Source organism: Haliotis asinina, chromosome 14 (assembly GCF_037392515.1).
Source record: "Haliotis asinina isolate JCU_RB_2024 chromosome 14, JCU_Hal_asi_v2, whole genome shotgun sequence".
Classification (NCBI taxonomy): Eukaryota; Metazoa; Mollusca; class Gastropoda; order Lepetellida; family Haliotidae; genus Haliotis; species Haliotis asinina.
In genome coordinates, this window is record NC_090293.1 from 15,268,118 (window position 1) to 15,280,600 (window position 12,483).

The 12,483-nt window shown below is 41.7% G+C and overlaps 1 protein-coding gene across 1 annotated transcript in view; it reads left to right on the forward strand.

The window, feature by feature from the left end:
* LOC137260656 (protocadherin Fat 4-like) overlaps positions 1-12,483 on the forward strand; it is a 71,329-nt gene that overhangs the window by 42,924 nt on the left and 15,922 nt on the right. The window contains exons 29-40 of the mRNA XM_067798255.1: positions 677-867; positions 1,286-1,528; positions 1,964-2,196; positions 2,987-3,152; positions 4,088-4,499; positions 5,294-5,490; positions 6,179-6,415; positions 6,943-7,193; positions 7,712-7,898; positions 8,846-9,239; positions 9,823-10,007; positions 12,151-12,384. Of these exons, the coding sequence (XP_067654356.1) occupies positions 677-867; positions 1,286-1,528; positions 1,964-2,196; positions 2,987-3,152; positions 4,088-4,499; positions 5,294-5,490; positions 6,179-6,415; positions 6,943-7,193; positions 7,712-7,898; positions 8,846-9,239; positions 9,823-10,007; positions 12,151-12,384 (2,930 nt within the window). The remainder of the gene's footprint in view (positions 1-676; positions 868-1,285; positions 1,529-1,963; positions 2,197-2,986; positions 3,153-4,087; positions 4,500-5,293; positions 5,491-6,178; positions 6,416-6,942; positions 7,194-7,711; positions 7,899-8,845; positions 9,240-9,822; positions 10,008-12,150; positions 12,385-12,483) is intronic.

Here is a 12,483-nt window from a genome sequence, read left to right on the forward strand (position 1 = left end):
GGCCAGGGTTAGGTCTGGTTGTTCAGGGAACGATGTCTAGACACAAGCTGATTCAGTGTGACAGAAGACCATTAATGTTTCTCAAGAGATAAATGTTATATGCATGTTTTCGGCAACTAATGCATACGCCATTTCAGGGCTCCAAACTTCGAAACCTAAATCTTTAATCATCTTCACATAGGTAATGTTTGTCAGTTCTGTAAACTTCAACTCAAACATGAGAGACATGAATCGCACTGGAATAATGTAAAATTTTACAATGTCTATAAATAATTTGATTTTCAAACCTCGTCACGACAGATAAGCATGGCGTTTAATAGTTGATCTCGGTTTCAACACCACTTCACTACCGTGATCACTTCCCCCAAAGGTTACCTCTGATAACCACCCAGCTATAATATAATCTTACCAGAATAGACCATGCTCCTACTGGTTCATATATAAGCTTGTATCACAAGGAAAGTAATCTTCGATAAGAATGGATTCCCTTTGAAACCATGTACTAATTTTAGCTAGTTCCAAAACGTGTAACTCCAGTCAGCATGTTCGCCCTCTCGTTTGTTTGTTTGTTTGTTTGCACTATAGCTTGTTTGCTTGATTCCTTCCTTCCTTGCTTATTTACTTACTTATATAGTTATTCCCACTTCCTGGTGTATAAACGGATCTACTTTGTCAGAGCCAGCGATGGAAAATACAGTGTCGACTACAGCTATCTGGTGCAAGTCACCACTGTCAACGTCGATGAGGCGTCCGTATCCTTTGTCAAAACGTTTACAATAGCCGAGGAGACACCGATTGGGACGGTGCTTGGAGGGATGTTAACAGTGAAGAGTGACGGCGGTTCCACACTGCAGTACACGCTAAGTGGTGAATATCGAGTGGTAGATCTCATGACAAACAAAGAGAGCGGACGAATTGTTTCGGTTGCCGTATTGGCCATTGCTCGCTGTAGATGAGTTTTATATTGATTTGGAATTGTACTTTCGTCAACTTTAAAACATATCTCTGAACTGTACAGATTTGCCCAAAGGTTGTCCTCCAAGAAGAACTATTCCCGTGAGTGAGTGATTTTGATTTTACGCTGCTTTTAGCAATATCATGACTGTGGACAACAGAAATGGGCATCACACATCGCACTCATTGTACACATCGTGGGGAATCGCACCCGACCCTACCGCGTGACGAGCCCACGCTTTAATTACTGGGCTAACCTACCACGTTATGTACATTGGTGAGACGTCTAGTGTCACAGGGTACTTTAATATACATTATTTTACGTACACAGGTAACGGAACTGGCGTGCTGGAGATGGATTACAGGACGGGAGAAGTGACCGTCAAACAACGGATTAATCGGGATGGTGGTAACGGACTCGCCGTTATCAGGGACGTCACAATAGCCGTCACTGACAACTTAAACCGCGTCATCAGCAACACTATCAACATCACCATTACCGACATCAACGACAATGTGCCAACTTTCAGTCAAAGCATATACAAAGTTTCGGTCAAAGAAAATTCAACAGATGGTAAATCTAAACTAAGCTTTAATAAAGATGATCAATGTTATAATTCAACTGTCGAGTATTTTTGTTGCTTTAATTGTGTATGTAAAATATGAATCCCTTAGAGCGTAATTCTATAAAATTCTATAAAATTCTATAAGTAATTCTATAAAATTCTATAAAATTCTATAAAATTCTATAAGTAATTCTATAAAATTCTATAAGTAATTCTATAAAATTCTATAAGTAATTCTATAAGTCTATAAAGGCCACAGTTATGGCAACATCTGTATGGGGATCGGTTGTCACAAAGCCATCAGGGTGCGACGTCAACATTGCTGAATATTAGTGCCCAAGGCGTTTTGCTCACATCTTCAACCGCAATGGACCAGGTTCGATCTTACAATAGCAGTTTTACCCATACCAGACAACACACCTTGTTTTACTTTGTCTTTGAAGGTTCTGTCTTGACGATTACCTGCCATGACGATGACGCAGGCCGTAACGGAATGTGTGTTATATCTCTGGCGAATGACGATAACCGATGGTTTAGTCTTAGCAACAACTCGCTGTTTGTCAAAGGCTCGGACATTGATTACGACAGTTTGTCTGATGTGGACAGTTACATCACGCTGACCTTAAATGCCGTTGACCAGTCAGATGAATTTCCCAGATTTACCAGTCAAGCGACGGTATTTGTACAGGTGATAAGTTTCAGGAACATGCCATACTTCACATGAAAAGTATTATGTTTTTTTCTTGTTTAACGACACATCCAGTAATAGGCCAGCTATATGGCGGCGGTCTGTAAATAATCCAATTCTGGACCAGACAATTCAGATCAACAACATGGCCATCGATCTACGCAAGTGGTATAGGATGACATGTGTCAACCCAGTCAGCGAGTCTGACCACCCGATCCCGTCAGTCGCCTCATTCGACAAGCATGGGTTACAGTACGTTAATTTTAGCTCGGGTGTATTCAGTAATATAACGACAGCCACCAGGTTTTAGACCACACCAAACGTGTACATTATTAGAGTCAAGCACCTTTTGGACATATTTCAAGTTCTTGTAAATACCACATGCTGTATGAACGGTAATCAAATTCTGCGTCAGGATACTAACATGTCACTCTAAACATTGAAGACATCACCACAGAAGACGGAAAACAAAGAGCCACTTGGTAACATCAGTTAAACTACATACATTGCTGTGTTGATTGTTCATACACAGACAGCACAGACAAGGCATGCGCGTACCTGAATATGCTAATACATACATCACATGACGGTGTGGTACAACCTTAAAATGTGCCCGTTTAATGAGTTCATGGTTCAGTCCCTACCAGTCAATGAGATCAATAAAACAACGTCTTAGTTTTGTTTCAGACGGTACCTGCAACTTCTTTGTCCCATTAAGTTTCTGGGTGTTGACATCAAGTGGTAAACAAACGCTCTTAATGTTTTTATTTGATTTTAGATCGAGCCTGTAAATGAGTTTCAACCCGTCATCCACAATGAAACTTTAAACCTGGAGGTGAAGGAGGATATCAGCATTGGTTCCCTTGTCCTGGATGTCACCGCCACCGACGGCGACATTGGGGTGGACGGAGTGATCACGTACAGCCTCATTAGTGTTGTTGACGGTTTGTAATTCAGATCCACACGAGCATGCGAGTTTAACGTCGCACTCAGCAATATTCAAGCTATATGGCGGCAGAGCAGATAATCCAGTGATCGACGGCATGAGCATCGATCTGCGCAATTGGGAACCGATGACATGTGTCAACCAGGCTTGACCACCCGATACCGGTAGTCGCCTCTTACGACAAGCAAGAAGGCGACAAGAACGTCTATTCTACCCTGGCCCTTAACGGATCAGCTACACATGAGAACAATAATTCAATTTAGCGCCACTAGCAGCACTCAAGGAGGTTCTATTTGACTGGACATAGCGCCGTCCTATATTTGTATTGTTGACTGAGGGGCAGTGCTGCATGGAGTAAGAAACACAAACTGTGTACCCGGCATTGTATGAACTTAAAACCTGATTTCGTCAAAAAAACACAATGTCATGTATGTCCCAGTATGATTTCAGTGGTGTAGTGATAAGAACGTCCGCCCGGAGAGCGGAAGCTCGTGAGTTCAATACCTGGTTGTTTCATAACAGAAGACGTCAAATTATGGTACTTGCAGTTCCCTGCAGCCCCCACGGCATTAATGGGTAAAACAAGGACTGGTCTGCTCGGAGTCAGTACAATGTGTCTGACTGGTTTTTCATGCTAAGCTGCAGCATGGTAGCTCAGTGAAACTCATTTTCCGTCATGATAAAATGCTGCTACAGTAATTGATAGTCTGGCTTCGCCGCACTGTCGTTATATAAATGGAGTATTACTAAGGAAACGTGAAATATTCCTTTATACTTGAGATAATGATGGTTTCGATGGTGTTTGATTAAGCTAAGAACAATAATTGAGACTTTCCAAGGGCCTCGGAAGTTTTCAGCAATATCATCATTAAATAGCAAAACTGTTTTGGGTCACGCGAAATATTGTCTCACTTCTTTGGGGGATTTTTGTAGATTCTTCAAAAGACGCTACGAGCAGATTTGAAATGTCCTCAACGACAGGAGAGCTACGGACCACTGCCGTCCTTGACAGTGACATATCTACTGGTGGCGTTAGCTATTACGTCATTAAGTACAAGGTTAAAGATGGCGGATCACCAAGCAAGGAGGTACAAAGCCAAATGAATCTCACTCTGATCCCTGTAAATGAGTACCCGCCTGTTATTCAAAACTTCCCGCCGAGGGTGGATGTCAATGAGAATGCAGCAATGTCGTCGTTGGTGTCTGCGTTCAATGCCGATGATAAAGATGGCGATGCAGTGACGTTTTCTGTCACGGGAAATCTTTTCAGGTTTTCTGGATCAATTCTGACTCTGTCGAAGAAACTGGACTTTGGAACAGACAACAAGAAAATGTTCACAGTGAGGTAACGGGAGCTTATAGCTGTAATATTGAGTGGTGAGTGAATGAGTTTAGTTTTACGCCGCCCTCAACAATATTCCACAAGTATGGAGGCGGTCCGTGAATAGTCCCCCAACACCCCCCACTCTCTCTCTCTCTCACACACACACACGCACACACACACTCACACACACACACACACACACACACACTCACACACACACACACTCAAACACACTTACACACGCGCGCACGACTCTCTGAGACACAGCCACGACTATACATATTCATAAAAATGGTAAGTACGCAAAATTCCAGGCTATACGACGGCAGTTGTTAATAATCGGGTCTATAACAACAAACCAGTGATCAACAACATGAGTATGTCAGCGTGCCTGGCTGGCCGATCCCGTAAGTTGTCTCTCATGACAAGCATGGGTTACTGAAGATCAATTCCAACTCTAATCTTAACGGGGTAACAGACGGACAAAACAAGTTCCCGCCACAACCCCCCAAACCCTACCCCCCAAACCCCACCTACCCCCGCTTGTAGCAATCATCCAGCAATAGCACGGACAGAAACACCGAAAATGGGCTTCACACATTGTACCTGTGTGGGGCACCGTGCCCGGGTCTTGGACTCATTTCACCATTAGGCTACCCCATCAGTCTTACACTTAGCCGAACGTATACAACTAACCCCAGTTATGAAATGCTAGTCTTAGTAGTCCATTTTTGTGGGATTTAACCTCATTTCCAGTGTGTCAAGATTATGGAATATGCTAGTATTTCATAATTAAATTTAGTCCTTGGTTACAGCGCTACAGACGGCAAGTTTACAACATCATCGTCGTTTACTATAAATGTCATAAAGAACAACGTGGAAGGGGTTGCAGCTCCCAAAATACGAGCACTGTCGTCACCGACGTTGATGGAGGAACGACCTATTGGAACAGTGGTCCCCTTGTTTCAGTCCGTGGAAGGCGGGAGTCCACCGCTTTTATTCAGACTCAGTGGTAACATAAAATATACTGTCAGAAGCCTTTTGTAATTATTTATTTCTGTCTGTTGTTTAACGTCGCCCACAGCAGTAGTCCAATTATATGGCGGCGGTTTATAAACTACGGAGTCTGGATCAGATAATCCAGTGATCAAAAGCACTAGCATCCATCTGAGCAATTGCGAACCGATGCCATGTGTCAACCAAGTCAGCGAGTCTGAGAACCCGATCCAGATAGTCGCCTCTTATGACAAGCATGGTTCCTCAAGGCAGACTTTAACGCGATTCCTTATTGTTAATTATGGTAAAAGAAATGCTATATTGTTTAAGGTACCAATTGTCGATTTCATTGGCTAAGGAAATTCATTTTGTTTCATCACTTAAAATTCCTTGAATGATTGGTCAAGATATCAACGTTACATGTCCAGGCTTCCTGAATTTCATCATCTCAAGATTAATGATTTTTTTTTCAAAAAGATTGTTTTAATAATTTTTCCTCACCTCTTTTCCCTCTTCTTTAATCTCGATATGAACAATTGATTGGATCATTGAACTGTATCACCATTCAAAACGGTTACATATGAGAATGCCAGCTCTACTTCACTGATCGTGAAGACCAGCCAACTTCAATACAGAACATAACACCTACTTCCATGGTATCAGTGGTTTTTTTCTAACGGTAGATATTCTTCATGGTGCTGCAGGTGATGATGCCGAGTACTTCTCTATAGACACAGCAACAGGGGAGATGAAGTTGCAGAAATTTGTCGATTATGACAACGGAACTCATGTCCTTGACCGCGTGACCTTGACCGTCAATGACTCTGCTGGACAAGAGGACTGGGTCACCTTTAATATCGCGATCATTGACCTGAACGACAATAGTCCCATGTGCTCCCAGTCTGACTATATTGTAGATGTCCCAGAAAACACATCCCCAGGTAGGATCGTATTCATTACTATCTAATCACAGTACTCGCTACATATTTGATTCAAAAGTTGCAGGACAATAATGTGGCTCCCACGCATATCATGCAATGTCTGGACACAAAAAAGTACAGAGTGTGAACAATAATTCACGTCTTCCTGATGCTCAATATAGTGAAGTGGGCAATCTGTTGTCTTCGACAGTAAATCGGCCTACCATGTTTCCATGCTCTCTTCGCGCGTCTTTACACGTTCCGTCATCTAAAGCTGACCAAATAAAACCTGCATCCCAAAGTAGTGAGTCAGAACCTGTCACAAAACGAAGCTGTGTTGCTCGCTGTCCTCTCAGTGACTCTTCTAACGACGAATAACTTCCCCATTAACAACGTTTCCAGTTGTACAATCCTTACAGTTACCCAAGATGATTGAATATCAAGTCAAAATCCGCTTTGGGTCGTGCAAGAAAAGCTGTTCAAGCATTACATGTTTATGTGTGTTTTTTTCGAAGAAGAACAGTGACAATGTGATATGTCGTCTGCAGGGAAGCTACTACTGACTCTCCAGTGTTCGGACCTAGATGACAATCAGCTTGGCAATTTCACCAGCAAACTCGTCAGTAACGGCATTTTCAGTGACTACGTCGTCTCATCAGATCTGAGTTTGTACACGGGGAACAATGTGACAGATTTCGAATCGGTCGCCCCAGATAGTTCCAGGGTCCTCAAGGTCCTCCTGACTGACAACCCAGGAGGTTACGTTCAGCTCACCTCAACAGTGCTGATAACAGTTAAGGTAAGCTTCTGTAGTGTGTTGCATCTTAGCATATTGTTTCAGTAAGATTCCAACAAAATGAGGGGTGTCTGTAAATGTTCCTGTCTGGACCAGACAATCCCGTCACTGACACAATAAGCCTAATTTATGCAGCTACTTGGAGTTTTCTGTGGTTATGCTGGATTGCAAAATCACTACTTTAACCCCCACTCACCTGCAAAGCTGAACGCGCGATGGTAGGTATTGGTAACAATGTTTGCTTATCACACCAATGACTTGGATTCGATTCCTAGGGAAAGATGTTTGAATCCATTTTTAGTGTACAGCTCCGAAATATTTCTGGCATCTTTCTAAAGGTGATCGTTGACCTATTGCTAAAAGCGGTTTAAAATGAAACTCACTAAACTGCGTGACATTAAGAAATAGTCTGTCTATTGACACTTGTTTTTAAGATTTGAAAAATAATGTTTCATTATATTCAAAATGAGTCCATATCCACATCACATTAATAGTTGTGTGTTTTCACGTTGTGTACGCAGATTTCCCCAGTTAATGAGTTCGAGCCTAAATGGGTGTCACCAACCATAATGTACAACTCCACCTTTGTCAACGTCACAGTGTATGACGACGTGGCTCTCGGTTCTGTTGTCACTGTGTATAACGCGGAGGATGCGGACGCTGGACAAGATGGCGTCATCAACTACGTCTTGAAATCTGTCACCACAGGTGAACCTTTGCTCTTTTTAATACCTTTTTACATAGGACATTAATATGTTCATCTCACACAGTTCTTAGTACCGTCCCAATTCCCGTTTGTTAGAGCCCCCTGTTCGACAGAGTATTCTCCACGACGTGTTTGCCAGGATTAGAAGGAGAGTAGAGTTATACAAATGCAACTGATTCATATTATATATCCAGTTGAAATTACCAGAAAGAGTTGGTCTAAAGATTCTGGACTGGTTATTGTACTATGATGAGCAATGCGACGAAACTCAACCGGGAGGAAACGAGATTCCTGTGTAATAAATGTTTTGACTTCAATTTTTTTTCGGGGTTCTTGTGTTCTTATATTGAACGTATTTCTTGTACTGGGATCTTCAAACCTGGCGGTGGGGTAGCCGTGTGGTTACCCCAGTTCGATTCCGCACATGGATACACAGTGCCAAGTCTCTTTTCTGGTGTCCCCGGCCACTCACTCACTCATTCACACGGCCAATCTTCAACGCGTTTCAAAATATAATATGTGTGTTAACATTGATAATATTCCAGTTTGGTGACTGTGGTCTGTAAATATTGCTGTATCATAAGCATCGATCCCAGGGGATACGGCTGCATACAATCAACCACGTCGACATCGATCTGATGTCTTGAGTGCCCTTATACCACGAGCCTAGTTTTCTGGGGACGTCCATTCTTATAATCCTGTAATCCTGTATTTAGTTATGACCTGAGAACATTCTCGTTACCTCAGTCGATCACTGGAATGTCTGGTCCAGAGTCGATTTCTATAGGTCGCCGCCATATAGTTGGAATATTGCGGAATGCTGCGTTAAATAACAAATAAATAGTAGAACATCCGTTGGTTATCAGCTTTTAAAGAATCATAAGTGCAATCGTAATTTAAATACGTATATCACTTACCTTGGGAACTCCTCCAAATGTTTGTTTTACAGATACTTACGTCAATTCGTCCGATATTTTCGTCCTTGATGCAACTTCTGGAATACTTAGAACGGCGGCCATTTTGAAGTCTAAAGGTGGAACTGTGTATAATGTCGTCGTTGTTGCCAGGGACAACGGATCCCCATCTAAATCAGTTGAAGGAGCACAGAGAATAGTAATAGCAAGCAGTTATGATAATTCCCCAACTGTAACTCAGAGAACTGATGCCGTCAATGTTTTCGAGAACGCCACTATCGGGGACGTAATTCACACGTTACAAGGATCTGACGTCAAGGCTGAACCTTTCAAGGTCAGTAACAGTCTGTTTTGGATGAATGGGACCACGCTAATCCTAAACGGGACACTGGATTATGAGAAGGAGCGACTTTACACCTTGCTCATAACGTAAGTACACGTCTGTACACAATATTAGTTTTTTATGACTGAAAACGAAAGCAAAATGTAACCAATACGTGATCAGGTCTTCTCAACCTTGCCTCTCATAAACTTCGAGAGGTGCCTCAGTGGGTAATGCCTAACGTCGCATGTCATTTGCGTAGTTCGATCCTCATCATATGAGTCAGTGGATTGTGTAGTCCAGATAAACTTTAGAATCCCTGGGACTTTACAGTATGGCTATTTAAACTATGGATATTAACCGTACCAATAGATTGTGCATGTTTTGCAAGGAATATAATACACACTGTGCAGTAAGGATTGTTAGAGGCTGATTCTCCCCAATCAAAGTGCCCACTAACAGGGCGAAAACCAGTTTCTTCAAGACTATGGTGAATGGTTTGCGATCGCCACATCTTTTCCCCATACGTGAACCACATGCAAACTGCAGAGTTGCGCAACAGAGACAAAAATTACCAGTCCTCATTTATTCTTTGTTGCGCAATCCTATTTACGGTACAGTTTGCCTGTGCATGACCCGAAGTGCTGTTCACATTTTAATTATTACTATCGTAACGACTCTTCGCCCTAGGTCTGGAGACGGTAAAGATACAACACTTACTCTGAATGTTGTAAACATCAATGACGAAATACCATTCATCCAGACAACCGGCACCATCGCTATTCTCGAGGAACAGCCAATCGGAACAGTCGTTGGTGGAGTTTACTCTGTGACGGACCGCGACGAGGGCGATAATCTAACATATGCTATTGTGGGTGAGGCATACACTGTATTATATGTTAAATCCTATATAAATGTTCACCTTTTGTACTTCTGGGTCAGTTTGATTCCAAATACAATGTAGAAATAAACTGATTGTTGAGTTCCATACACAAGAGCGACGTGCTCCCATTCGTGTTTAAAGGTTCCTTCCATGATTGCAAACGTTATTGTCTTCATTTTGCAAAGCTGGTTGACACATGTCATAGTATTCCAGTTCCGCAGATGCTCTTGATCACTGGATTGTCTGGTTCATACGCCAGTATTAACAGACCGCCGCCATATAGCTGGAATATTGCTGAGTGAGGCGTAAACTAAATTCTCCCATTAACTCACTCACCCGCTCACAGAAATCAGCCAGCAAGTCATTGATTTAGCTTGGTTTTCAATTTCAAAGTCTCTCATATGAATGAATACAGATACTCTGAATATATCTTTACACACGCACACACACACCTCTCTCTCTCTCTCCCTCCCTCCTCCCTCTCTCTCTCCTGGAAAAAACAGTGGAACAGTACCAGGGTATACATTGCCGTTCAATTCTGTGGGGCAGACGCTGAGTTTGCATTTAACATGGTTGTATATGATTATGACTGGACTATTGCGCCTGTCCCATAAAATATGTGTTACGGTTAAGAATTTACCGTGACAAACTATTTAACAAATCCCCTTGTAAACCAGCAAAACAGAACAAGACAAGTTGTTTACGTTCAAATAATATATTGTTAAACCAAGAGAGCGAGATATACAGAGTCACAAGTCAATATATCAATGCTGATTACAAATACATTTCAAGAGAGACAAAATCTAAGTCAGTGGGTCACAAAAATACAATATATCAAACTCACCAAAGTCTTGATGTGAGAGGGAACAGCTACGGCAAAATGTAAACAAAGCGATCGGTGCAACAGTAGATAATGTTGACAGGATTTCAAGTGGCAGAGAAGTAAATCCAGCAGATATAAATGAATGTCAGTGTGGGTGTCGCCCTCCACACGGCAACCAGCATATTTATATAAACTAAGCCACTTCCCGAAAGTTCGGGCACAAACTAACATCGTCAACAGTGTAGAATGGTCTCGAAGCAGTATTCGGGAAGTGAAACATTGAAAACTAGGAGCAGGTAAATTCCGGAATGCCAGAATGCTAAAAGTGTTGACCAGATATTAAAACGAAATGTGACCCATAATATTTACTATTCAAAACACTAAACATTGTGACCCAATAATAATTAATACTGAATTAATAACAAAATACACAGGAAATACATACTCGTAACATATGAAAGATTGGTTTGAAACGGTAAATGTGCAAACTTCTCAGTACAAAACAAAGACCATCTGCTAAGTATAACAACTTCATTAGTGTTTCGTTTACACCACTTCATTAGTGTTTCGTTTACACCACTTCATTAGTGTTTCGTTTACACCACTTCTGAGCAGTGTAGGAAATAATTGTTCAGGATCACTAGCAGACCGGGCTAGGAAGTTTTAAAAGTGACTACCCCCAAATGAAATGTGCTAGTCAAAATAAATAAGGATACAAAAATACTTAAATAATTAGGAAATTTTTAATGAAAAAAGGCTATGAAGAGAAGTTTTCACAGATTGAAAATTCACGCAAGCAAACCTGGCTACCGTCACTCCATCTTTACTAGCCTGGGAAGTTTTACCTAGCATCGCGCTACCGGGCTAGTGGTTATTTCGAAAAGTGCTTCTGAGAGGTTTCTAAACGCTCATGGAAAACGGGGCTTACTTCTGCTACGCCTAACTTCTTTTAGTGGCGCTTTCAGAAGTAGGAGAGTCAGGTAAGGACAAACTCTGCGGCTTGACAACTTCGTTATTTAGATGATCCGAAGTTTAGATACAGATTCTTCTAGCGTTGTCAGACACGTGTTCAGTGTCACATAGTCTCAAATTATTGTTCAAAGAAAACTTCGAATTTTACACTTATGCCAAAATAGCTTTTTGTGTATAAATGGTGACTGGTTTCAAGGCTTGATTGATCTGGGGCATCAAAATAGCAGAATAACTTGCTCCATGTAAGTAAAACATTTCCTAAATGGCACAACCCATGTTCAAGATGTACAGTGCATGGTTATGCGAAATGTTATTCTTCCGACAAACTTTTTTTCTGAAGGGAATAACAGTTTCTTCAGTATCAACACAACAACTGGCTCACTGACAATGATTCAAGTTCTTGATTATGAGAGGATTGGCAATACCAGCCTGCAGCTCACCTTCAACGTCACCGACGCCGTAGGTCACACAGCTTCTACAACCTTGACCTTCATGCTAACAGACATAAACGACAACCCGCCTACATGTCCCCGCCAGCTGTATAATGTCAACATCACTGAAGACTCTGCCAATTGTAAGTACTCCTACAGAATGTGTATGTGGGTTATATGAGTGGATCACGTGTTCTTATGCAATATATGTGCATACTGACTGTTTATAAACATTGTCTCTG